The 27,991-nt window shown below is 45.8% G+C and overlaps 1 protein-coding gene and 1 pseudogene across 1 annotated transcript; both read left to right on the top strand.

Annotated features, from left to right (window-relative positions):
• The first annotated feature begins 1,297 nt into the window (after positions 1 to 1,297).
• On the top strand, positions 1,298 to 15,121 carry LOC129401630 (patr class I histocompatibility antigen, A-126 alpha chain-like). The gene is made up of 11 exons (XM_055124356.1): positions 1,298 to 1,365; positions 5,166 to 5,359; positions 12,009 to 12,137; positions 12,421 to 12,687; positions 12,861 to 13,139; positions 13,497 to 13,499; positions 13,707 to 13,979; positions 14,099 to 14,215; positions 14,646 to 14,678; positions 14,803 to 14,851; positions 14,998 to 15,121. Exons 1-10 carry the CDS (start codon positions 1,298 to 1,300, stop codon positions 14,847 to 14,849), a joined length of 1,410 nt encoding a protein of 469 aa, XP_054980331.1. The 3' UTR covers positions 14,850 to 14,851; positions 14,998 to 15,121.
• Positions 15,122 to 24,471: 9,350 nt separating this feature from the next.
• LOC129401629 (vacuolar protein sorting-associated protein 4B-like) lies at positions 24,472 to 25,243 on the top strand (annotated as a pseudogene).
• Positions 25,244 to 27,991: the final 2,748 nt, after the last annotated feature.

Raw genomic sequence — 27,991 nt, 5'->3', positions numbered from 1 at the left:
CACGGGGAGATGCTAGATAATTCATTTTCTATTGCTTATTATAAATAACATGAAAAGTCACGTGGCTGCTTTTGCAGCTGTGCACTCCTGGAATTCTTAAATTATAGGTGATTGGGGTCTGTAGACATCTCTGTAGCAAGCTAATGCATTCCGAGATTTATTGCTGAGTCTCTGGATCAAGGCCATTGATACACTTAAATGGCACCCAGAAGCAGTTCATGAGCATGACAGTCAGGACCTCACAGGGGCAGGGAGACAGGAAGGGATGGCCTGTCCCCACAGTCATATGGCCTGGAGTCTTCAGTCTCTGGTCCTGCGTACCTGGGTTTGTTTGTTTGTTTCTGGAAGTTTGTGGCCTACCAGGGGTTCATTTGGAGTAGGTGGAGAGAGAACACCTGCTCCATCTGAGGTGCCCCAGTGAAATAGGCTCCGCACAGGGTCTGGAGAAATCTATGAGTGCTCTCTTCTGGGTTTCATCACTGAGTCTCTGTATCAAGGCAATTGAAGCGCTTAAATGAGTCTTCCCGTTCTTCTGTCACTGCCTCTCCTGGCACTTTCCCCCACCTCCTGACTGACAAACAGTGTTACTGTGTCTTGTGGGTGGGGCTACTTGGTCTGCTTTGCTCTTTTCTAATTTCCTGATATTCTGGGGCTGTTGTGTGGCAGAGGGTCCAGGGTGAGACATCCCAGTGCCAGTGGTGCCCCTTACTGGGCTGGTTCTGCATTATTACTGCAGGAGACAGGACAGGAGGCATAAATACAGTGCTCTTTATTTTTATTTTGTTTATTTATTTTGCTTTTTGGGTCATACCTGGCAATGCACGGGGATTACTCCTGGCTCATGCACTCAGGAATTACTCCTGGCGGTGCACAGGGGACCATATGGGATGCTGGGAATCGAACCCGGATTGGCCGCATGCAAGGCAAACACCCTACCCGCTGTGCTATTGCTCTAGCCCCAAGTTCTTTATTTTTATAAGAACCTAATTCCTTGAATCAAAATGCCTACAGTGGTAGTTACAGTTTTTAACTCAAAAATCACTCTGAATATTATGTTCCTTTCTAAAAACTTCCCGTGTCTCCAAAGAAAGCTTTTTTCCTGTTTGTAGTATTTGCATCTTTCAGCACCAATCACAAATGGTTTTTGTCAAGTCTATAATTTCAGGTCTCCTAAAGCTCCAAATCCCATGGGCTGTTAAACCACTAGCTAGGAGCAATTTCAAGGCTTCTCCACCACCCACTAGTTTACTCTGGGCCATGTGTGGTCATAAAGAAAGAAAACTTATGGGTGGAAGATATGCCTGGACACAAGGGTCCCAGCCTGAAGAGGCTGCTGGAGTCCCAGCTGGAGACGCCTCAGGTCAGGCAAGTGGTCTCCACCCTGACCCTGGAAGTAGATGAACCCCACTGACTGGAAGAGAGAGGCTTGGAAGCCATGAGCACCAGCAGATGATGAAGTTCTTGGAGCAATGGGGGGAAGAGAGCGAGAGAGAGAGAGAGAGAGAGAGAGAGAGAGATTCAGCTATATCAAAGGATGACAACAAAATTCAGCAAGATCCTAAACTTTTTTTTTTGATTTGTGGGTCACACCCAGTGATGCTCAGGGGTTAGTCCTGGCTCTGCACTCAGGAATTATTTCTGGTGTGCTCGGGGGACCATATGGGATGCCGATCGAATCCAGGTCGGCCACATGCAAGGCAAATGCCCTACTCTCTCTACTGTCACTCCGGTCCCAAGATCCTAAACTTTGTAAACTTCTTGGAAAATATTTTGAAAACCATCCTCTTGATGTTTAATTATCTAAAGAAAAAAACAATTAAACAGAGAATAAATAAGTTATTTTGTTTGGTTCTTTGGGCCTCAGTCGGCTGTTCTCAAGGCTTACTCCTGGCCTTGTGCCCAGGGATCACTCCTCAGTGATGCTCAAGAGGCCATATGGGATGTCGGTGATCAAATCTGAGTCAGCTGTGTACAAGCAAGAGTCCTGTCCACTTTTCTATACTATCTCTCTGGCCCCTATGAGTACCCCCCGAAACTCCAATGTTTATTCATCAAAACCAGTATCAAGTATCATGAGCGACCCCACAGCACTACAGCAGGAGCCCAGGAGAACTGTTCTAGGGGGATCCCTTAGAGGGAAAAAGAAAGTGCAGCAACTGCACCACATTTGCCAAGAAACCAATATCACCTCCTCCCATTCATATTCATCTGCTGCCACAGATATCGACAGCCTGTTTGATTCTGATGCTTCACCCTCAAGCAGGGATTCCATCATTCTCCAAATCACACAGCCCCATGGCCAAGATCTTCTTCACCTGGATGTCTCAGTGTCACCAATAGTCAGATTTGCTTGCTAGGAACTGGGGGGATGCTCAAACTAAGAGTAGGGTATGACTGCATGCGTGACAAGTACTATCTCTCCAGTAATATGTTCTTTTATGAATGCATCAATTTAAAGACATTCTACTGTGCTCTCTCCCTACACAAACAAAATGTGGAGATGTGGGGGTTGGAGCGATAGCACAGCGGGTAGGGCGTTTGTCTTGCACGTGGCTGACCCAGGTTCGATTCCCAGCATCCCATATGGTCCCCCGAGCACTGCCAGGAGTGATTCCTGAGTGCATGAGCCAGGAGTAACCCCTGTGTTATGCCGGGTGTGACCCCCCCCCCCAAAAAAAAAAACCCTAGAAACTGCAAGGTAAATTTCCTTCCACTCCCTGTTCCTTTTCTTAGGAACATTCTTCATCTTTTATCACCACCACGTTTCTACAACTAATACGTCCATGTCAGGGCAGCATCACAATCTCTACACTATATTTGGATGGCACTGTTTTCTTTTATTCCTCTGACTCCATCCCAAGATCACGCACCCCAACTGAGGTCCCAGACACATCTCCCAAAGGTTCATCCAGCTGAGTCAGGTCTCAGACTCTCCTTGTCTTGGATACGTGCCATTGTAAGAAGGCTGCTCTGCTATACAACAGAGAAAGTTTTGTTGTGGTGGCCAGGCTAGGGGTGTGGGAAGCCCACAGACACAACAATGTCATTCTTAACAGCACTTTAGAGAGTGTAGGAACCACTTGGTCATCACTGATGACGGTCACCCTCACCCCCTGATAATACATGTTTCCCAGTTTCTCTTTTTGATACATACATTTTATTTTATACATACAAACATACCTATTGTTGTAATTAAGGTAACATGTATAGTGTCAATGCATTTTCTGCATCTCACCACCATCAAAGTGCCTAATACCACCCACCATGTCCTTTTTGTTGCTTATGTTAACATTAATTATTTTCCCTCACCTAACCCACTCCCAAAGAGTACATCTATTCCTTGTTCTCTTTCCCACATTTTCTTTAGAACAAATCCCTCTGTAACACTCACACTAAGAACTGTTCTTTAAGTTGTATGAAGCATTCCGTTTTGTTTCTTTATTTTTGGGCCTCACCTGGCAGTGCTCAGGGTTTACTCCTAGGGGGACTCTAGAGACCATATGTGGTGCAGAGACTGAACCCGAGTCACCTGCATGCAAGGAAAACACCCTACCTGCTGTATTCTGGCCCTATCCTTGAGAACATTTTTAAAGTCTTTCATATGTGACTAGTTTTAAACATTATTTTAAATACTTTAAAACTATGACACATGTAAAATGCTTGTCAGATCATACTGTTAGGGGCGGCAGATCTCTGCCCGGGGGAGGCTCGGAGAGACAAAAGAACAAAACCAAGACAACTCTTTCTGCAAACGCACGGGGTTTATTTAAGCCAATATAGCTATATTGGGACCTTCAATTGTGCCTCAATAGCGTGGCATAACTGAAGGCCCCGAACTCAAAAAGCTAGCTGTTTTTATACCCTTTTGGGGGAGAAATGAAAATCTCACATATCAAAGGGAATCACATCTATATATCAAAGGGGATCACACATAGGTCACTTGATTTGCATATCTAAACATTTGTTGACTGTTAACTATTTCCCTGCAAATGTTCCTAGGGCAGTTTGTTGGCCCATTTGGTGACAGAGTCCTGCCCAGCGGCAGGTCCTGAAGACATCTTTCAAAGCAGTCAAGTAGTTACAAAGGGCAACTTCAGCGGTTAACCCTTAACCTGCCCTTCAGTTCTTGACTCTTAACTTGCCCTCCTCTTCAATACTCAAAATACAAAATTCTATCCTAACCTATGACCAGTATTTTCTCACTGAACTAAGCTATTATTTGTTTTTGCACAGCCAAGATGAACCCTGCCTCTGTATATGGAAGGCCTGTGCCCTACCACTGAGTCTTAACCCCAACTTCACAGAAGCAGCTTAGCTTTCATGACTAGAAGAGGAGGCTTGTTGGGGCTGGACTGAGCTACCAGGGCGAGCCCATGTATACTGTACTGTACTACAGACAGGAACATAGGGACCCATGAAAATGGGCGAGATTTCTCGTATGTCCTGACTGGTTTGGATGAAGCTGAACATTTTCCCCCTTCAAGCTGCCTTCAGAAAAATAATTTCAGTATACTGAAAAGAGCAGTTTTCCTTCTCTCACAGAAGCCTGGCTGGTCTTTGACATGCAGATGTTGTTAGCCAGGCCTGACCTTTGATATTGCAAATTGTAGGCTCTGGCCCAGCTTTGTCTTTGGGATGTAGATTTCAGGTGCAGGCCCAGCTTTGTCTTTGGGATGTAAATCCAAGTGCTTTTAGCCCAAGGAAGGTTTCAGTTTTGGTTTTGTATCTTCTTTCCGGAGGCCTAGATTACTGGCCTGTGGATACAAGGAAATAATGTTGCCTCAATGTTCTTCCTGTAACATCTTTTGATGCCTTTGGTGACGTCACTGTATTGCGCCCTTTAGGGGTACCATGATCAATAAAAGGAGGTCCACGAGGCCCTCTGCCTTTGCTAAGAGCCAGAGCGAGCCTTAGTCCTCCAGCCAATGCATTTCTTCCGAGTTCCTATCTCAGCGCCTCCGACTGCATGAACGTTCATGCAACATCTGGCACCCAAGTGTGGGGCCCGAAGCTAAGGGAGAAACCGAGAGGGATCACGTTGCACCGAGCTTGCATAGCCTCTCGGAGATTGGAGAAAAGGGGTGATGGGCGATGGGCAGTTCTATTTTGTCATAGAGGGAAGTTTATTTTTGAACTCTGACAAAAGCCGCTGGTCTGCCTTGAAGGAAGCAAGTAGTGCGACGCCTCCTTGAGAGGGTACATAAGTATTTAGAACTGTGGAAAAGAGGAGGAAAAGAAATGTCTCATGCCCATCAGAAAGGGGACTTGATCCCCGCAGAGGAATTGGACGCCTACGGTGTAATCACCATGGCCCTGATTTCTTTCCAGTCCGACACCAAGTCGGAAGAGGCTCCTCAGAGTGAGCCTGATCATTTGTTCCCTGAGTGGATGGTGAGTGTGAATGCAAAATACACGGCCCGCTGGAGGGTAGCTGGTCGGGGAGTGTGGGAGACGTCCCCACTGCCCCCGGGACACTCCAGGAACGGGGCACTGTTTGGTAGGACATCGTGGCCTGGCAGGAGTTAGCTGAACTCCTAGTTTTTAACCGGCCTAGTTTAAAACAAGAGCTTTTTTTTTTTTTAAATTCTTTTATTAATTCACCATGTGGAAAGTTACAAAGCGTTCAGGTTAAAGTCTCAGCTATACAATGCTCAAACACCCATCCCTTCACCAGTGCACACATTCCACCACCAAGAATCACGATATACCTTCCCCCTTCCCCCCACCTCCTAAAACAAGAGCTTTTGTAAAACAGTGCAGAGATAAAATTTGTTCGGGTGTTTTCTTATGCTGCTATTTATTTTTTTTTTTTTTTTTGCTTTTTTTTTGGGTCACACCTGGCGATGCGCAGGGGTTACTCCTGGCTCTGCACTCAGGAATTACTTCTGGCCGTGCTCAGGGGACCATATGGGATGCTGGGATTTGAACCCGGGTCGGCCGCGTGCAAGGCAAACGCCCTACCCGCTGTGCTATCTCTCCAGCCCCTATGCTGCTATTTAAAACTTAAGTGAGTGCCAGTGACTTGTGTGTATGTATCTGAAAGTGTGTTTGTAGTGTGAAAAATGTTAGTGTCCAGGTCTGGTGTGAAGATTTTATGATTTAAGGTAATTAAGAACTTTTTGAAGTCAAAGTAAAAGAATTGGCCAACATTTTGCCACCTTAAGTTCACAATAACTCATAATTTAGTTTGCCGGCTTTATAGTAACAAAAGCGCTCTTTTGACCCATTTTTAACAAGCAGGAAACTGTCTGGTCAGGCAGGGAAACGAGGAGCAATGTTCCCAATCGGCCGACGGGGCTTACTTTGCCCTGGGGACTGCCCTTCCTTTCTCAGTCTATCAGGTTTTTTCCCTGCCATTCTTGAAGGGTCAGATTGATCGATCAAGTATATATTTGTGCACATGTATGTGTGATGTTTGTTGTCTTTCTGTCTGTCTGTGTTGAGTACTCAAGTGTTAGAATCAGGCTAAAATCAGAAGTAGAAATCCTTAAACCATCCAACAATTTAAAAAGCTTAGGTGCTTTTGGAACTTGTTAGGCAAAGTTTTAAACAAAGATTAATAATCAGAATGTGGCGCCTACAGAGAAATTGAAATTCTCAATCTAAAATCTTATTGGAGAAACATTAATGGCTATTAATAGTTGAAATTCTTTTTAACTTAAGTGAAATAAGAGTTCAGGGAATTAAGGCTTTATCTTACAAGCCTCAGCCAACTTTAGTAAAGAATTTAGGCTGTTTTACACATAATAGAGGCACAGAAACCATCAATAAACCAAAAAAGGTTTTATGTTTCCATAAACACTGGCAGTTCAAGTGTTTTCAGCATGTTTGTATTGTAGGATTGTTAAAGTACCTGGTGTACAAAGCTCATGATTTGAAATAACTAAGGTATAAGAACTATTGAAATGAAGCCCAAAGAGGTTTTCCTCATGCTTTATAAAAATTGGTTTCAAGTTATTCTTATGCTGCTATGTCTATATGTATTTTGTTTTATTTACATCTGCATTGCATTAGATTATTAAAATGAGAGTTGAAATAATTGTGTCATCTAAAAACAGGTTCAAAGGTTACTGATTTGGTTCAAAACATGAGTTCCTAGAGTTATAAAATTGGTTGCAAAAATTATTCTACCTGGGGGCCGGAGCGATAGCACAGCGGGTAGGGCGTTTGCCTTGCACGCGGCCGACCCGGGTTCGATCCCCGGCATCCCATATGGTCCCCCAAGCACCGCCAGAAGTAATTCCTGAGTGCAGAGCCAGGAGTAACCCCTGAGCATCGCTGGGTGTGACCCAAAAAGCAAAAAAAAAAAAAAAATTATTCTACCTGTGTTTTATTTGATCTGAGGTTTTTGGTAGCTAAAATTTCTAGAGCTAATTAGCAAAGAGTTAAATTGGATTAATCTTAGATGTCAGCTTGATAGCTTGAAGCTGCTGAGAACCGCCCTTTTTGTGTTTTAGTCATCTTACAGGGGAAGAGAGGAAGTTGCCGCCTCTCACCTTTTTTTTTTCTTTTTGTCCCCCTACCTTTTCTCAGCCTTCTGATTTCAGTTTTGAAGTTAGAAAGTTAATATCTAAAGTGTTAAAAAGTTTTGAATGCCTTTCAAATTGGGTATATCCAGAAAAGAAAATATGCATTTGTGGTAAAAGAGAATTTAAAGTTCATCTCAAAAATTATGAAAAGAGGGGCTGGAGTGATAGCACAGCGGGTAGGGCGTTTGCCTTGCACGCGGCCGACCCAGGTTCGAGTCCCAGCATCCCATATGGTCCCCTGAGCACTGCCGGGAGTAATTCCTGAGTGTAGAACCAGGAGTAACCCCTGTGCATCGCCGGGTGTGACCCAAAAAAGCAAAAAAAAAAAATAATTATGAAAAGAAATAGGAAATAAAACAGGGAATTGGAAGGAATATTTGGCTTTCATACTGCACGAAGGTTCACGCAACACGGGTCATCCTGAAAGGAATAGGCAGAATACTAGACAAAGGACAACCATGCAAGCAAGCCAGGTTCTGAAAAGAATTCAACTCTATCAACCATATCCACACGATGACCAAGGTCATTGAAGTTTCATGATAGTCCAAGATGCTACTCTATCTAACATTCATCAATTTAAAGAAGGCCTTTGATTCTGTTGAGACTGAAGTGGTCATTGAAGCCCTAGCCAAACAGGGCATTCAATCTCAGTACATCAAGATCTTCTGAGAGCTGTATTACAGATTCACCACTAGGATCTCACCATTCTACAAGGAAGTGATCATCGACATAAAGAGAGGGGTTTGGCAGGGTGATACCATATGAAAATCCACTTAACTTCTGATGAGACAAAGAAAACACTTTGAATATATACAATGTAAGGGATTCATTCTTCCACAACGCCATTTATGTTCTGAATTAGTTTTGTTCTTTTTCCTTCCTATTTTAGGGTGGGGACTTCCAAACAGTGCTCAGAAGGCCTCTGAGTGAACTCCAGGTTCTCCAGTGAGACACATGTGATGCTCTGAGGCCCGTATGTGCCACACAGAACCCAGCTGCATGTACCTCTTAAATCCTAAAGCACTTTTTTTGAGGGGAGACTTTCTGCAAGCACCATGATTTACAAAGTTGTTATTATACAGTTGTTTCAGGAAGTCCATGTTCCAAAGCCAATTCCACCACCAGTGTGACCTTCCCTTCACCAAAGTCCCCAGTTTCCCACCCAGCTCCTCAGCCTGCCCCATAAGCAAGCACGAAGAAATTAAGTTCAACACATGCTTTTTACAACACATGCTAGAACATAAAATTATTCCAGCATTAAATAATTCCCTTATAGTGGCCGTTATTGCTGGGATGAATGAGGTGGCATTTGAGTTCTAGCTCTCTGAGGTCCCACAGGCGGACTGGCTCTTTGAGGTCGCACAGGTGACCTGGCTCTGCGGTCGCACAGGTGGACTAGATCCCTGAGATTGCACAGTTGGACTGACTCTCTGAGGTCACACAGGTGGCCTGGCTCTCTGAGGTCTTACACATGCTCTGGCTCTGAGGTTGCACATGTCAGCTATGGTGTCAACACATTTGGCTGCGCTGCTCATTGTTTTGGTTGCACACACTGACATTTCCTCCCACCCACAAGCCTGACCCCCTAATGGGCACAAAATAATTTACTTTATATTGCTAGTTATGAGAAGAAACTACCGGAAAATAGATCAATAGAAATCAATCTGTGATCATTGTTCTATTTCACAATGGTGTCACTAAAGCTGAGTGTCTCAGTGTTTACTGGATGTTTTGTCCCTCTGAGCCTTCTGTGTTACCATCCCTGAACCAGTGTCCCCAGGTTCCCTCCCATCACCCCCCACTCCCCACCCCCTTCCTGCCTCTATGGCAGGTGCTTTGCTTCTCTCTCTCTCTCTCTCTCTCTCTCTCTCTCTCTCTCTCTCTCTCTCACACACACACACACACACACACACACACACACTACACACTCACTCTCTCTCCTTTTGGACATTGTGGTTTGCAATATCCTACACAACTTTTTATCAAATCTGCTGTTTTCCTACTGGGCTGGGGTCAGGTGGCTCAAACTACTATGAAATGTGGTGTCACTCCAGAAGCTGGAAGCATTTGGTGGCTTGGCAGCTTGATGAGGTTCAGGTGTGGAGCTGGGCCATTTCTATGCCTGAAACTTTGGGTGTGGGTGGGCGCTGTTGGCCCTGGGCAGGGGACGGTGGCTGGGGTGTTTGGGGAATCTGCCCAACCCCATTCCGAGGAGGGCCCAGAGCCCAGCCCTGACTGGTCTACATGGAAGATTTAGCAGTTTGGCGTTCTTCTCAAGTTAACTTGAAGAACTGGGCCATTTCTAAGCTGAAAAATAAAACTGTTGGGGACTAGATAGTAAAGGAGATGGATAAGAAGTTCTTATAGGACCCCTTGATTCTTTTTTTTTTAAATTTTTTTTTAATAATTTATTTATTTTTAATTAGAGAATCGCCGTGAGGGTACAGTTACAGATTTATACACTTTTGTGCTTATACTTCCCTCATACAAAGTTCGGGAACCCATTCCTTCACCAGTGCCCATTCTCCACCACCCGTAAACCCAGCGTCCCTCCCACCCTCCCCAATCCCATCTCCCCCCACCCCACCCTGCCACTGTGGCAGGGCATTCCCTTCTGTTCTCTCTCTCTAATTAGCTGTTGTGGTTTGCAATAAAGGTGTTGAGTGGCCGCTGTGCTCAGTCTCTAGCCCTCATTCAGCCCTCAACTCCCTTCCCCCACATGGCCTTCGACTACAATGTAGTTGGTGATCGCTTCTCTGAGTTGCCCTTTCCCAGGAACGTGAGGCCAGCCTCGAAGCCATGAGGACCCCTTGATTCTTTATGAGAACTTTATGGGGCCTTTATGGAACCGTTCAACCCAGCATACTTGCACTGGAGATGAAATATTGCCCTGGCAAGGGGGGGTGTAGGGAAGGGTTCTGTATCTGCTCTATCTCTACTTCCACTCCTGAAAGAATCTCCATTTGAGAAAGCCCATTATAAAGATATCTTTCCCCCATGAACTAAGGCCCTTGGATGTGTAAAAGTCTATCTTGTATAATATCTATAAATATTATTTTATTTACATATTATTTCATATACATGGACATAGTGGGTAGGGCATTTGCCTTGCATGCAGCCAACCAGGGTTCGTATAGCCCGGCAAGCTACTAAGAGTATCTCGCCCGCACAGCAGAGCCTGGCAAGCTACCCATGGTGTATTTGATATGCCAAAAACAGCAACAACAAGTCTGACAATGGAGATGTTACTGGCGCCTGCTCGAGTAAATTGATGAGAAATGGGATGACAGTGATACAGTGATTATATGCAATTAATTTGCACAAAGAATGTTGCTCTAATGATTATGGATTCTACGTAATAAATATGATGCATGGAGAACAGTCAGGGATCAATCCAAAGGCTGTGAGCCCCTCAATTCATGCTTTTCACTCCCATTTCTTTTTTATTTTTCTTTTTGGGTCACACCTGGCGATGCACAGGGGTTACTCCTGGCTCTGCACTCAGGAATTACCCCTGGCCATGCTCAGGGGACCATATGGGATGCTGGGATTTGAACCTAGGTCGGCCGCGTGCAAGGCAAATGCCCTACCCGCTGTGCTATCTCTCCAGCCCCTCACTCCCATTTCTGCCTCTTTCTTAGTCCTCATGGGTCCATGAATCAGGCCTGCTCAGCTGGAACTGGTCCCTGGCAAACATTTAATATGGTTTTTCTTCAAAGGACTTTCTAGGGGTTGGTGAGATAGTATAACAGGTAAGGAGCTTGCCTTGCACCTTGCCAGAAATAGGTTCTATTGCCTGCATCCCATATGTTCCCCTGAGCGCTGCCAGAAGTAATTCCTGAGTACAGTGTGACCCTTTGCCATCCCCCAAAAGACTTCCTGTTAGCATTAATCTGTTGTTGATATTATCCCAGTTGAAGTCATTTTCAGGCTTTAACTCTGCAGGAGAGATATTACAGAGGGTAAGGTCTTGCATGTGGCCAACACGGGTTTGATCCATGGCACCACATATAGTCCCATGAACCTGCCAAGAGTGATCCCTGAGCACAGAGCCAGGAGTTACTCCTGAGCGCTACCTGGTGTGGCCAAAAGGAAAAAAAAAATTGTCACCACCAACAATAAAGGGTCTTTAACTCAGGTTCCTCGCATGGCAAACACTGACAGGCATAACCTGAACGCACAGAAGCAGCTCTGGGGTCCTCACGAACTTGTAAGATTGTAGAGAGATACTGAAATGAAACCCATGGAAAATTGATGAGTCAGTCTCAGCCCTGGACACGGGGAGACAGTGTCACAAAGATCAGGGGAGGGAGCAGGTGAGAGAGCAAAGTCCCAGGTCCTAGGTGGGCTCCAGTGTCCCTAGGTGGTGTTGGGGGCTGGAGAGTTCCTCTTCTCCCTCGGCAACCAGTGTCAGCACCTTTTGCCCGGATACTCGTGACGCATCCCCAATTCTCACTTCCATTGGGCATCGCTGTCTAGATCAGCCAATCAGTGTCCGTGACACTCCCGGTAATAAACTGATGGCAATAGCTTCCTTCAGTATGTGGGAACCGCGACCCCTCCTGCTGCTGCTCTCGGGGGCCCTGGCCCTGACCCAGACCCGGGCGGGTGAGTGCGGGGTCGGGAGGGGAGTTCATTGCGGGGGAAGGGTGAGGACTGCCAGGCACTGATGTGCAGGACCCCGAGAAGGAGTTTCTTCGGTTCCCGCACGGGTGCTCTCAAATATTCCTCCTTGTTCCCCCAACCTTCACTCCCCCCGTGCCCCTAAATCTCGCCTACTGGGTCCCTCTCCGCTTCCGGTCTCCCGAGCCCCCCTCCCTTTCCCTTACCCTTGACAGGGAGCGCGCGGGGCGGCGGGTACGGCCGGGTCTCACCCCTTCCCCTCCCCCAGGCTCCCACTCCCTGCGGTACTTCTCCACCGCCGTGTCCCGGCCCGGCGGGGAGCCCCGCTTCATCGCCGTCGGCTACGTGGACGACACGCAGTTCGTGCGCTTCGACAGGGACTCGGCGAGTCCGAGGATGGAGCCGCGGGCGCCGTGGGTGGAGCAGGAGGGACCCGAGTACTGGGAGCTGAACACGCGGATCGCCAAGGGCAACGCACAGACTTTCCGAGTGGCCCTGAACACCCTGCGCGGCTACTACAACCAGAGCGAGGCGGGTGAGCGCGGCCGGGCAGGGACGAGCCAACACGGGGACGGGCCGGGTCCCCCGAGGCGGGTCGAGCGTCCCCGAGGCTGAGGGACCCGCCCCGAACCCTTGACCGAGAGGCGCCGCTGGGACCAGGCCCCGGTTTAGTCTTCGGTTCGGGGTTAATCTGTGCGGGCGGGTCAGACTCTCACACTCTCCAGCTAATGTCCGGCTGCGACGTGGGGTCCGACGGGCGCCTCCTGCGCGGGTACTGGCAATCCGCCTACGACGGCGCCGACTACATCGCCCTGAACGAGGACCTGCGCTCCTGGACGGCGGCGGCGGGCACGCAGGCTTGGAGAACCCAGCGCAAGTGGGAGCAGGTGGCCGCGGCTGAGTACCACAGGAACTACCTGGAGGGGGGGTGCGTGGACTGGCTCCGCAGATACCTGGAGCACGGGAAGGACACGCTGCTGCGCGCAGGTACCAGTCCAGGATGGTGACGACCCCTGACCTCCCTGGGCGGGGGGTGGTGCTAGACTCCGCACAAGGGGGGACATAGTGAGGTTCAGTGTCAAAACAGCGCCCCTTCTTCAGTAAGGAGAGGGACAGACCCGCCAGGTTTCCATGTTCTGAATGACAGCGAACCGTCCTCCCCTCAGGCCCACCCTGTGTCCATAGGACCACGAAGTTACTCGATGTGGGAGGATGGCTGGGAAGGGCGACCTTCTCTGAAATATCGAATGTCGGTTCCCTCGGAACCGGCAGCCACCTGTGAACTCTCTCAGATCTCAGCCTGATTCCTGCTTCTCTGAGTCACTCACCCTCGACCTAGGGCAGAAGGTTAGGGTCTCTCAGTGTCTCCTGAGAGACCCTAACCTCCTTCCCAAACCCTGTTTTAGAACTTTCCAAGGAATTAGGATTCTATCTAGTTTCTCCAGCCAAGTTTGTATCTGGATTTTTACCTCCGATTCCAAACCAATTGTCCTGTTCAACCAAATTGTGCAAGTGATCCAAAGTGTGAATTTTCTCATTTTTCCTCCTCAAAAGCCCCCAGAAGATACTTCACCCGCCACTCCTTCTCTGACCAGGAGGTCACCCTGAGGTGCTGGGCCCTGGGCTTCTACCCTGCCGACATCACCCTGACCTGGCAGCGTGATGGGGAGGACCTGACCCAGGACACAGAGCTGGTGGAGACCAGGCCTTCAGGGGATGGAACCTTCCAGAAGTGGGCGGCTGTGGTGGTGCCTTCTGGAGAGGAGCAGAGATACACGTGCCGTGTGCAGCACCAGGGGCTGCCGGAGCCTGTCACCCTGAGATGGGGTGAGGAGGGGGACGGGGCACAGAGCCTGTTCTCAGGGAATCAAGGTTGGCCCCTCTGGGGAACTGTGGAGGGTCAGGCTGGGACTGGGGGTTAGACCCTCTCCTTCCTCCCTTCCCAGAGCCCCCTTCTCAGCCCACCATCCTCACTGTGGGCATCATTGTCGGCCTGGTTCTCCTCGGGGCTGTGGTCACTGGAGCTGTGGTGGCAGCTGTGATCAGCAGGAGGAAGCACTCAGGTAAGATGGGGGTGGGTTGGGGGGAATCTGTCCAACATGGCAAGTCTTGAGTTTTGTCCCACTTTGGGGGTCTGCCTCCTGTATTAGCTCTCCTGCCTCATTAGCGGGAGCACCACTTGCCCCTGTGCTGTCGCTCACACTCCCCTGTGTGTGCCGCTCTCAGGTTTGCTCAGGAAAGACACTTTCACCTCCATAAGCTGGGCATGAACCTGGTTCCCAGGGTCCCAGGTCACAGGGACTGTCCCTGTGAGCACAGACCACCAGGAGAGGCTGGTCAGTCCAGGAGCGTCTCCTTCCTGTATGTTTCCTGGTTCTGCCCTCAGTGTTCAGAGTTCTGACGCTTCTCGGGGGTCTGGGCCTAGAGAGTTGCTCTGTGGGCTCAGGACCCAGTGCTCTCCCTGACCTTCCCTGGGCTGTTTCCTTCCCGCAGGTGAGAAAGGAGGACAGTACACTCAGGCTGCAGGTATGTGTGGGCAGGGCTGGGGCCCGGGAATCCTGGGGACAGAGACCGGAGCCCACAGGAGGATCTAGGGAGCACCCCTAGATCCTCCTCTAGCTCTGACCTTGTTGTGTTTGTTGCTCCCCAGGCAGCAAAAGTTCCCAGGGTTCTGATGAGTCCTCTCTTGAACCCTAGAGGTGAGACTCTGGAGGCTGGAGTGGGTGGGATTGGGCAGAGGGGACAGGACTGGGTTTGGGGATTCTTTGAGCGGGATGCTGGGAGCTTGCTCAGGATGTCACCACTTCTGTCACTCACTGAGTCTCTTCATTCTTTTCTCTCACAGTGTGAGACAGCTGCCCCGCTGGGTTCCTCAAGTCCCAAAGTTGTGACTCAAGAACTGCTGATTCTCTTTCTGCCCTTGGACCTGAGTGTGTCTGTGTCCTGTCACACACTGTGAGGGGGGAGACTGGCCCTACAGTGTCCACAGGGCCCTCCCCAAACTGACCTGCGTTCTCTTCCCTGATGCTCTGGGCTGTGCCAGCAGAGACAGGACTCAGCCGTCTCCATCTGTGTTAGCTTCTTGTTTTCCTGAATAGTGTTTCTCCCTTACTGAAATCAGCATCTGATTTGCATTTTTATAATTCCTGTTTTGTGGGATTGAGGGGTTAATAAAGGAAATTCCTGAAATTTGAGAAGGAACAAATGGAAATCCTGAGACCTTCCATGTTTTTTCTGTTTTGATTTGAGTCTGTCCCTGAGGTGACAGGAGGGGCTGTGAGTGAATGAGCGAGGACAGACCTGTGCCCAGACAGACCCTTGATCATGGGAACTCAGGAAAGACCCGGCCTCATCCTGTCCCAGGACCATGAGCCATGAGAGCTTCTGTGCAGGTCAGTCTAGGCTCAGGCCTGGGTCTTCTCCTCAGCCCCATCTGGGTGTTTATTTGTTGCTTCTGGGCAGGAGGCTGCCTATTCTCTTGTACACACATTCATAGTTCATTGTCTCGTGTATTTTGCCATCTGTGAGCCTCAGGAGGCATTTAACTCTCAATGTTCAAAATGGCCCCTGCACACAGGAGTCTCTGTGGTATTGAGAGATGAGTGTTCACACTGGCCATGTTGGAATTCAGCCCTCCCACCCACCAACCCTGAAGCTCTAGGAATCTTAGCGCTGTCTGTGATCTGAGTTCATGAATTTATAAACTACTCTCAGTTACCTTCAAACTTGGGGATTAGAAAAAACAGGATCTGCGAACCCAAGATACCGTTCTCTGAAGAGAGAAAGTACTGTGTGCTATGGGTGCCAGTGTGGGAGGGAGGTAAAGTGAGGGTGAGAAGCACTTGTGAGAAAAGTGGAGGTGACATCAATGTCACTTGGAGTAGACATTGTTGTTGCCCCAGCATAGCTTATAGGTTGAGGTTGCATGAATAAGACAGTGTCTCTACCATGGTCTACACTGATCATGTACCCACTGTGCCAGATATGGGGATGATATTTCGAGATCTATTAAACAACAGAAAATGAAAATCAGGCAGAACTTAGCAGCCTTGGTGATTTAGTAAGAAGGGACAGACAGACTTACACTGAAAATATAATAACCAAGGCAAGTGTTCTGGTTTTAAATTGGTAATCTCTGGGGAGAACAGGACCCATATATAAGTGTGTGGGGACTGAGACAGTGGCTGTTTTCCTAGTCTGGTCAGTGTGACTCCACAGGAAGTTGTCTTTTGAGGAGACATGGAAGGATGTGAGGGACTGTCTGTGTGGGTGTCTGGCAGGAAATATCAGTGTAAATGTACCAGGGCAGGCACGAGTCTGTGTCAGGGAAGAGGAGGCAGCGGTGTAGCTGGAGCAGTCACTGAGACGAGGTCCTGGTGCCCTCAGGTCACGAGGCTGCCATGACTCTGGAAGATTTGACTTCTATCTAAGAGGAGCAGCTACATGCAGGTTTGAATGAAAGTTCAGCCTGGTGCGATTGTCTCTGGGTCATCGGTCTGGCTGCTGTGCAGATGGACAGGTGAGGGGACAGTGAGCTGCAGGGAACTGGGAAACTGGTGCGGATTCCAGGATAGAGATGTTGAGCACTTTGGGGTGTGAGCAGGTGAAATAATGGAAGTGACTGGATTCTGCAGGCATTTGAAGTTGGACTTTACAGCATTTCCTAATGTATAGAATCTGGGTTAGGAGACAGGAGTCAAGGAGAAACACCAAATTTCAGGATTTGCAAGTGGACTTATGGGTGCTTTCACTGGGCTCAAGAAAGATTCTGGAAGAAGCTCCCTAAGGCAATGACACCAGAGGATCCAGGTCACCCTCCTGGATGTCAGAAATGCAGGTGATAACAGCAGCAGGACAGACAAGTCTGGATTCTAGTGGGAAGTGTGGGTTTGGATAACAGGCTCCAACAGTGATATTTAAACCTTGGAGAACATATGAGCACAATCCAAGAATGATGACTAAAGAGAAACAACAAAGATAAAGTCCTGAATCCCCAGAGCTAGGCGACCTGACCAGACCTCACTGATGTGATACCGTGTGGAAGGCAAAGAGATATGGAGCCACAAATGACAGTGAACTGATAGTCTGTTCTTAAATCTCAGAAAGTCTGACATGGAGGAAGTCTGGGTTTTAATATGGTTTCAGACTCAGAAATGAATCTCAGAACCAAGCAGCTCGATGCAGAGATGTCTGCAGACACCCCAGCTGATTTCAGATGTGAGCAGGCATCGTCCCTCCACCTGCCCCCTATTAACACAATTGCCACAAACCTTGAGAACTAAAAAACCAAACCAAACAAAACCAAACCCAGGTACACGGGACCAGTGACTGAAAATTCCAGGCCTCAAGGGATCAGGACAGTGGTCTCCTTCACATCTCCCTGTCCATACAGGGTCCTGGCTGTCATGCCCACAAACTGCCTCTGGGTGCCATTTAAGTGCATTAATGGCCATGATCCAGAGAATCACAAATGAATCTCAGAACAGAGCAGCTCACTGCAGAGATTTCTCTGGACACTAATTGTTTAAAATTTTAGAATTTCAGGAGACATGATATTCATAACAAGCAATGCAAAATAAATTTTCTAGCATCTGCCTGTGGGAGAGGCTTGAGTGGCGGTGGAGAAAATCCAAAATAATGGTGGTGGGAAGGTGTAATGGTGGTGGGATTGGTTTTGAAATATTGAATGTAATCAATTATTGTAAAATACTTTATGAAAATAATATTTAAAAATAATAATATGGTTGGAGATGAGGCTGATGGTTTCAGACCCATTTATCAGGAAGAATGTAAACCAGATCATAAATGACTGTACCTCACTGCCCCTGCACCCAGGTGGACCCCAATAAATAAGTGACACCTGCGCTCCAGGCCCCACATGCTGACAGAGACTTGGGAAAGGCCTGAGTATGCAATAGGCCGAAAATAGACCAGGGGTTCAGCTAGATGGGGAACCCGTGAGTCATTCACTAGAGAGCACTGTGGGTGAGTGATGCTCAAACTACACATTTAATTATTTTCTTCTGGGAAGAAAAAAGCAAGAGACCCTGTGCTGGAGGATCCTGTTTGCTTCTCTGAGGGGTTTGGCCATTGGAATGAGGCGGTGGGTGTGAGCTCAGCAGCAGGAAAATGTCTGAATCTATTTCCTAGCTAGATTTCTTTTTAGTGCAAACAATAGACTCCAAGTTTTCCTAATATTGGTAAAGGACAAGAGAGACCTGAGATGTATTGATGTATCATGTAACACACGTTACTAATACACGTACTATAGAAGACACACATACACAGAGCAGACATGAATGTACATGAAGATGTCAGTATGGGCATGTGGGTGTGAACATCATGGTGACTCCAAAGAGCAGGCTGGAGGCCACACAAGAGCAGAATCACCATCCTCTGTCGGTCACCCTCTCACAGAACACACTGTCCCTACTGTAGGTCACAGAGGTCACTGCCCACACCTCTGACTCCCTGATGCTGAAAACTGAGACCTGAGCAAGGACAGTTGTCACAGCTGCTTCTGGACACTGAGGACACTGCTGCCACTCACCACCGAGACAAGTACACCCCCAGTGTCTCAGCCTCTGTGTCACCATGTCCTGAGTCAGAGTCCAGCACGTGGTCACCTGCCTTTGGGGCTAATGTTGTGTCTAGCGCAAGAACGTGGGGCCCAGTGAAGTTTCCTGTCTCAGGAAAGGAAGGTCTCTGCTCCTACCCACTGTAACTCCCCTCATGTTCATAAAGGATACAGATTCTGGGGATGATATTGGAGGGAGAGGAATTGGGAGGGAATGACAAGTTTCAGTTTGCTGAGTTGTCTGTGAACATTTCCCCTCAGCAAATTGTCTAGAAACTTTCTGTCCCTGTCCCACATCATAGACTAGGGCTGTGGGGAGGTGACTGTCCTCACTTCACAGTCGGGCAGTTCTGGACTATGAAGGGATGTCACTCACACACGTGCTTGTTAAGTGGCCACAAGCCTGAGCTCAGCTGGTCGCCTTCAGAGAGAGTTTCCAAGCACTGTGCCCTCCTGCCTGGGGGCATGCCTGACTGTCTGGGTGCCCCCTGCCAGGTGCTTTCTCATGGCCTTGAGCAAGCAAGTGGAGGGTTCAGAAGCACAACAGAGAAGCGGTTAATGCATCTTATTACATTTACTTGAATCATCCTTGTTATCTGATCACATGTCTGGGTATTTACATCCATACCCCTGGAGTCTGGCATGTTTTTCTTACTATCTGGTAAGCTTATGACCCTGAGACCAAAATGGAGTCTAGCTTTTCAAAATGGAGTCTCAGGGTTTCTTTCACACTCTGCTCACAGTTATATATCTGGGTGATATCACTGGGTGATACCACATCTACAACTAAAATAAGAAAATATCCCAAATACGAGATAAAAAAAAAAAAGATAGAAAAAAAGGTCTGAGTAATAGTACAGCACATAGGGTGTTTGCCTTGAACACTGCAGTCTAGCTGGGTTTGATCCTGGCACCCCATATTGCACCCCGAGCAATGTCAGTACTGATTCCTGGATACAGTCAGTAGTAAGTCCTAAGCACCACGCAAAACCAGGAATTTAATAAGGAAATAACAACTGACAAATTCTCAGAACTGAAGATGTTGTCTATAAAACAGAGCTTACTTGGGGCCTTTGGGACACTGGCGAAGGGAAGCGGGCTCTCTGGTGGTGGGTGTGGGGTTGGAGTGATGTTATACATGAAACGTATGAGTAATGATATTGTAAAACCATGTATCCAGATTCAAATGCAAAAAAGATGGGTAGGGTAAAAATGTTTAAAATATTCTTTAACAACATAATATAGGGGCCAGAGAGATAGTACAGGGGGTAGGATATTTTTCTTGCACACGACCAACCCAGGTTTGATTCCTGGCATCCGATATGGTTTCCTGAGCCCACACAGGAGTGATTCCTGAGTACAGGGCCAGAGTAACCCCTGAGCACTGCTAGGTGTGGCCCCCAAACAGCAACAAAAAAACACCCCACAATAGATGAGGAACAGTTGTGCAACTGCTGTTATATATTAAGGGACAGGGGCCAGGGAGTCTCCTAACTGTGCTCGGGGGCTCAGGGGCCCCTCCCAGAGATAATAGATCAATCTAGCAGATGGATCAATTCTGGGTCCAACAACTCAGTGTTTCTGGGGCCCTGAGGTGTCTCAGACTACCAGAATCATCTTGGGGGCTTCCAAGGCTACACCCTGGGCTCAGGGGCCAAGAGGTACGTGGATCTAGATCTAACACAGTCCTAGAGATCAGAACATGAACCTCTAACTCCTTTGTTGCTCTGCAAGGGTGGGGACGGGGCTCAATCCTGGCTGTGCACTCACGAATCACTCCTGGCAGGACTAGGAAGCATACAGTAGTCAAATCCAGGTTGGCCACGTGCAAGGGAGGCACGTCCTCTTGTACTGTGTCTCTGGCTTCCTCTAACTCCTGTGTTATCTCCCCCAGTTCTAGTGTGTTGTCCTTTTTAAAAATTATCTGCATTCTATATCCCAGAGATTGTGACCCACATACATATCCCAACACATGGGAACATTTCTTTTTTTTTTTTAATTGAATCATTGTGAGATAGTTACAAAGCTTTCATGTTCGAGATTCATCCATACAATGATCAAACACCCATCCCTCCACTAGTGCACACTTTCCACAGTCCATGTCCCCAATATATCCCCTCCACCCCCCCACACCATCCCAATCCTCACCCTGTCTTCATGGCAGGCAATTTCCCCAATACTCTCTCTCTACTTTTGGGCATTATGTTTTGCTTGAATTTTCCCACCACCATTCAAGTCTGTCCACCAGGGGCAGATGCTAGATCATTTATTGTGCATTACTCATTTTGAATATCTTGGGTACTGTGGCTGCATACTTTTCTGGAATCCTAGATTATAAATGGTTGGGTTCCAGAGACATTTCTGTAGGGCACTAATCCATTTTGGGATTCAATTGGGCATCTGAGCCAGGTCTGTTGGTGTGCTAAGATGGTGCCCAAAGGCACATTGTGGGCATGACAGCCAGGCCACTGAGCCCCGTGCCTCTGTTGTCATGAAGTATGTAAATTTAATCCTAGAACCCTCTGGGCCTTGCTTGTGGAAGTTCTTGGTCACCAGGATTCCATCTGGAGTAGGAGTGGAACATACTTTCTCATTGTAAATTTTAATTTAAGTTTACAGAGAACCATCAATTGCCTCAAGATGCAAGTGTTAGATGCAGTCAAAATGCCCTTCCCACTGCTCATGCATGGCCTTGTTTCTGAATTGCATGTTTGAATTATTTTTATCTTATTGAGTTTATTTTCTCTCCTTCTCTTCATTGCTGTTCTTAGTGATGCTGTGATGACTGGAGTCTGCGCACATGCCTGACTGGTGCGTGCACGTTTCTAGCTGTGACACTCACCGTGAGGTTGGTGGGACCTTCCCACGATGCTTGCTGAGGCACAAATTATGCTTGTGGAGTCACTGGAGTCACTCTGGTGCCCACCTACATGCCTACCAGTGACCGCAGCTCCTGGTCCTGGTATCCTACTCAATATGCCTCAACCCTGACACCATCTGCTAGAGATAAAAGACTCCATCTATGAGACTCTGCCACTCTGCCTTAGACACTGATGTCAAATCCAGATTGTTATCTGAACTTACACCAATCAGTAATAAATCTGAGACTGCTACAGTTACCTCCTCAGGCTCAGTTTTCTAGAGTGACTCATAGAACTCAGGGAAACTTCAATGTTCACCAATTTAGTGACATGATAGAGTACAGATGAGGATCCTGATAAAGAGATAGAAGTGGTAAATTGCAGAAGCAAAGGAGCTTCTGTTACCATAGAAATGGGGTTTATCACCATCCAGGAACTACAGGAAAAGGTGAAATATTAGAACTAAATATGTGTCTAAGGCTCTTACCACTGCGGAAATTTCAAGGTTTTTAAGGGCTCTCTACCAGAAATAGGAATGAAGCAAAACTATGTGCCATACTATAAAACTCAAAATCCCAACCTTGGTTGAGATAATTGTGCAGAATCTCAAGCTTATCCACCACATTCCTCACTTTCACATAAAAGTTCTACTTGGCTAATTCTAGACATTTCTGGAGTGACCCTCTCAATTGTACTTGAAAATCACCTAAAATTCTCTCTGTCCATCCTCTAAAAGCTACTTTTAGAATATACTAAAAAAATTCTAATATTAAGCCATTATCAGCTGATTAATAATACTGAGACTCTCATACTTTTATAGAAAATCTATACTAGAATTCCCTTTTAGGGCTTCCCCTAATAAATTTCCTCTGAGTGTAACCTCTCTTGGCTTCTACCTAGAGAACGTAGACTAGACTACCAAAGTCATTTCTGTTGCTACACCAACACCTATGATCGATTCCATCCTGTTAATAATTCTTTTGATTTCTCTATATTCTCTATATTCTTCACCATCTGATTTTACTTGGTTTTATCTCTTTGAGTTAATAGACAGTTGCTCTCCCAAGCCACCAATTTTGGGATTATTTGTTACAAAGCAATAAGTGTCAATAAGGTTTTCCTGTTTCTCCTGTTCTATAGGTATTACTCACATCGACTTTGGTTCCTGAGACTTGTAACTGTTATTCATATTAGTTTCAGATTCCTCTCGTACTTATTCCATTTACTTTTTAAAATGTATTTTTCCATTTTCCCTTCATTGATATTATAATGACAGGGGTGAGAAGTGTGTGTTTGTAAGTGTGTGTGTATGTATGTATGTATGTATGTGTATTTGTATCTTGGGGTACAACTTTCACAAACATACCTGTGGGTTCTCTAGATGCTCACAAACATACTTATGAGGGTTTCACTCCCAGCCACTGATCTTGCACATCTTCAGTTGTGATACTGGCAGACCCTGCCAGAGACCCTGTGGCACAGGGATCCCAACAGCAAAGTTCCCAGGCCTAAGGTGATTATCCCATAACTTGTGACCTCATCCTGCACAACAGGTGCTCTATGCCACAGAATCAACCCCCCTTCACTCAATACATTTTTATTCCCCATTATGCTTCTGCCTTTCTCTTATCCTTCCTTTATCCTTATTTTTTCAAACATAAAGTAAAAAATAATTATAAAGTACAATGCTGAGTATTTATGCCAACAGGAAGCATTATCTGGGTGTAAAGACTAAAAAGCAGAAAATGGTAGAACATCAACCTTGAATGAAAGTGAAAGTAATTCATGGCCAAAAGTAAATTCTAGTGATTTTGCCAAAAGTAAATTCTAGTGATTTTGCCAAAAGTAAATTCTAGTGATTTTGCAACCTTCATAGGTGGACTAATGACTCTTCTTTCCTACCCTTGGCTAAATTTAAATTTTTTTCAGAAGAAACACATGAACTCTTTTTATTTATTATTTTATTTTCCCCCTTTTTATTGATTCACTGTGAGGTACAGTAACAAAGCTTTCATGCTTGAGCTTCGATCATACAGTCATTAAACTCCCATTCCTTCACCAGTGCATGTTTTCCACCACCCAAATCCCCAATATGCACACCCCCCCCCATTCCACACCTCCCCCTGTCTGCGTGGAAGAAAATCTGCACAATATTCTCTTTCTCTTCTTTGGTTACCTTAGAAATTTTGAGACCACACCCACCACCACTCATACTTGACGAAAAGGCAATGCTAGACAATGTGTTTTGTATTGCATGTTATGGATACAATATAGTGTCGTGCGGCTGTGAGAGTGGCTGTGCACTCTAGGAATTCTAAAATTTTTTTTCTTTTTTTGGGTCACACCTGGCGATGCACAGGGATCACTCCTGGCTCATGCATTCAGGAATCACCCCTGGCGGTGCTCAGGGGACCATATGGGATGCTGGGATTCGAACCCGGGTCGGCCGCGTGCAAGACAAACGCCCTACCTGCTGTGCTATCACTCCAGCCCCGGAATTCTAAAATTTTAATAATTTGGGTCTGAAGAGATCGCTGCAGGAAGTTGCTTGGGTCCGAGATTTGTTTGTGTGTCTCTGGATCACAGCCATGTGGGAGCTTAAATAGACGGTGGTCATATTTGGGTGTCATCTCAGAATACCATTGGGGCGAGGTGGGGGGGAAGGAGAAGGACTGACTCCATTTCTGTCCCATGAGGCCTGGCATTTGCAGCCAACTCCACTCATACATGGAACTTGTTGCTGACTTCTAGAAGAAGGCGGACACCCGGGCTCCTACAGGGCAGGAGAAGGGACTAGAGTAACCCCTGACTAGAGTAGCCCAGCAGAAATGGCCTATTGCAAAGTCCAGGGCTATCTCTGCATGAACTATTTTTAGGAGGAATGGGCTCCCCAAACTCAGGGGACCCATGCAAAACACTGGAGACCCGACTCCCCCTCAGTGTTCTTTCAATGTCTTCCAACCTTGTTTCTAAGTGGTGAGGTGAGACTGAAAAGCTAGGTAAGAGCTATTCCAACTGGTCAAATAACTTCCCTTATCTTTATTGCTTAAATGGATTCCCTCTCTGGTTCAAGAACTAAAAATAAAAGGGAAACTTCAATGGAAATAAGACAGAATTTCTGCTTTAAATGCAAAGGGTTGGTGTGGACATTGATGGAATTTTCATTCTTGGAGCTACCAATGTCACTTGGGTCCTGTACTCTGCTGTTGGGTAAGATTTGAGAAATGAATTTATATTCCTGCAATCCATGCCCAAGCAGAAATGTTTATACTATGCTTGGGAGCATTCAGAAAATCTTCAGAAAGATATTTGAACTTGACAGAATTTGGGCTATTCAGGGGCAGACATCAGTATCATTGTGTGATGCACTTATGCAGCCTTTTCTCAAGACGCAGCAGCTGCTCACTTTAAAAGGCACCATGACCTTCCAGAGTTGATCCTAACTATACAGTAGATGGTCTGCTGATGCCTTGTTCTCCTGGTGACCCTAGAGTTATTGAAATTACAAAGATAGATATCCCTCGGGATAAGCTTTTGGAGTCAGTTGTTAGCATTTTGGATATGTTAGTCACTCTCTTGCACAAAAACCCAGCCATGAGCATGGCTTGTTGGAGTTTAAGAAGTTTATAGAAGCTTTTGGTCAAGAAGGATAGACAAGGATAAGAAGGAAAACCTGTAGCACATGTGTTCTTTTATGTAGGTATTCTTGTGTAGCATTCAGAATATTCAGAGTAAAACTCTTTACCACAGGGGAATAGAACTCTCACTTCAGTGGTTCCTTTGTTTTATATGTTTTTGTTCTATTGCCTATTAAAAGTTCCTGTTAACATATATGATATAAAGGGAATGTATTTTGAGGAAATAAGTGATACATGAGTGGCAGAAATGTAACTTTCCCAGTAAAAGACAAATAAGTGGTAATCTTTGCAAATTTTTCTCCTTTCATACTGAAATAATATAGGCCATATTTCATATTTTAAAAATGTTTTCTCATCATTTAATAAAAAATTTGTTCAATGTGTTATAAAAATTTTAATAATAGCATCTTACTCTCAAGGATGGCTAATAAAATAGTAAAGAGCGCTTTAATTGGACTAAAGACAAAAATTGTGTCCTAGTCAAGCCTCTAAAAGAATTTATATGAAAAGTTGATGTTTTTCTCTGTGTATATTTTGATAATTACTTTAAAAGCAGCAGACTTGTATAGTTCATTAAATACTTTCACACTCCAATCTCAAGAAAAGGACTTTCTAAATTAGGCATGGTCTGTATCTTGGAGAAATTTATCTTTTTGATGTCTTCTTGTAGCAAGATTGAACAAAACAGGTAGGAAATGTGTGCTTTTAAAATAGCTTTGTCAGTGAAAGATAAAGTGAAATTTATCAGTTACACAGGCGGGGGGGGGAGCTAGGGATGTGGGGAGGGCTAGGGGCGTGGGGGGACGGGGTGGAGCTATACTGTGATTCTTGGTGGTGGAATATGTGCACTGGTGAAGGGATGGGTGCTTGAGCATTGTATAACTGAGACTTAAACCTGAAAACTTTGTAACTTTCCACATGGTAACTCAATAAAAAAATTAAAAATAAATAAATAAAATGACTTTCTCACAAAATTATGTAATAGAAACTTTGTTTAAAAGAATGGTTTCCCTTGGAGTGTGGGAACCTTCCACTTAATGTCACTGTATGTGTGTACATATACATATGATTTTTGAAACATAGAAGAGTAAGAGTCTTGTCTTTATCTTTTAAGTTCAGAGACCATTTTTTCCTGGCCACACGTGTAGTATCAGTACAATGCTTTTTCAATCTTTCAAATTGAACTGATATCTCTTTAAGCAACAGAGTGCAAGTTTGACATTGTAATCTGAGGGTGTGTTATACTTTTTAACCTGATCACAAAGTTGTACATTCTACACTTACATTGGCAATACATGAAAAACATTAAATTAGTTAGAAGAAGATAGATTCCTTAATTTCTTCCCTAATTTTACCTTAAAAACATTATTAAATAAATTTCATTTGAAAAGATATTTGTGCATTTTTCATGTTTTGCTACTTGTTTGATCTTAGATCTTCTGTACAGATTGTTTTGGTTGATATTGAAAATCATTGACATGAAATATAAAAGATAAAGTGACAAAAAGAATAACAAGTGCAGTGAACGTGGGTCTTAGGAACTCTGATGATGGAGGAAGTACAGTAATTTTTATACCCAAAGCATAAGAATTAGCATTATTTTAATGATGTTACCTTAACTACAGACAAAACACAATAAAAAAATGTTCAGTCAACTTTATGGTCTCACTGAGCAGGATGTTGCTCAAAATAGGTCGAACCTAATGCCGGGGCCTCTCACGGCAGATTCATATCTCTTTTTCCTCTTCAGTGTGAACTCTGAGTCCAAAGTGCTGGATCCTCAGTTTCTTCCAGAGGCCAGAGCAGTTCAACCACTAGGGACACCTGGGAGTGCTTTTAGCACCAGGAGAAAGCACCAGGACAGTCCCTGGAGAGCTGGGACACCTGTAGAGAATAAGCTCCCACCTCACATTAGGAGGACCAACGTTTCCTTCCTGCTCTCGGTAAAAGTGAAGAAAATTTCTTCAGCTACTTCTCTGCCCACTTTGGGGGCTTCTTCATGCTCAGACAGGAACTGGTACAGTCTCACTGTCACTCCTGGCAGTTTGCTTCCCTGTTCAGTCCTGAAAAATTAACGCCAAATAAAGAAAGTGAAGGGACAGAAAGTCACGGCTGTCATAAAAATATTGGAATTTGAGCTAGCAAAGATTTTACAAATCATTCTAATTATGCAGATGAAGAAAAATCCATTTTAAAGGTCATTTAGTTCCGTAAGTAGGAAAACATGGCTGCAAACCTAGGACTTCTGTCTCCTAGCCAAGTGAACTGTCCAGCATTCCAGGAGCATAAACAGAAGCTGAAAATGGGGGAAAGCAGCTGGAGTGTTGTCTCTCCCTGACACTTTCCATCACAGACACACAGAGATCAAATGGAGATTCGGGCACTGGAGCAACAGGTCTGACACAGGTGGCTCCATCCTACAGTGTGTGTAAGTTGATTGATCTCAAATTTAAGCTACATATTAGCAACAACTCTAATAATCTTTCCTCAAAACCTCTTAGCTAGATATAAAATTAGAATAGCATATGGAACTGGGAACTCCAACACACATAGATAGCCTTTATTTTCCACAAAGGTAGGAAAAATGTTCACTGAGTGAATGAATCAAGTGCAGGGGTTCAAACAACACTGATGAACACCTTAGGGTCTGCATTCTGTTCAGTGTCCCATGGAGTAACTTTCCCCCAGGGGAGAACAGCCAGAAGTCACAGACAAAGTCAACTAGGACAGGGATTTGCATGGGGTGGTCAGTGCTCTGCCTCT

This window comes from Sorex araneus, chromosome 2 (genome assembly GCF_027595985.1).
Source record: "Sorex araneus isolate mSorAra2 chromosome 2, mSorAra2.pri, whole genome shotgun sequence".
Taxonomy (NCBI): domain Eukaryota; kingdom Metazoa; phylum Chordata; class Mammalia; order Eulipotyphla; family Soricidae; genus Sorex; species Sorex araneus.
This window is presented reverse-complemented; position numbering and strand designations above follow the sequence as displayed.

What these genes read in the sequence shown, in the direction of transcription:
- LOC129401630 (XM_055124356.1), top strand. Translation starts at nt 1,298, where the DNA reads ATGCCTGGACACAAGGGTCCCAGCCTGAAGAGGCTGCTGGAGTCCCAG. An exon ending in CCTGACCCAGACCCGGGCGG is followed by an intron (nt 12,138 to 12,420) that starts GTGAGTGCGGGG and finishes CCCCTCCCCCAG; the next exon opens with GCTCCCACTCCCTGCGGTAC. An exon ending in CAGCAGGAGGAAGCACTCAG is followed by an intron (nt 14,216 to 14,645) that starts GTAAGATGGGGG and finishes TCCTTCCCGCAG; the next exon opens with GTGAGAAAGGAGGACAGTAC.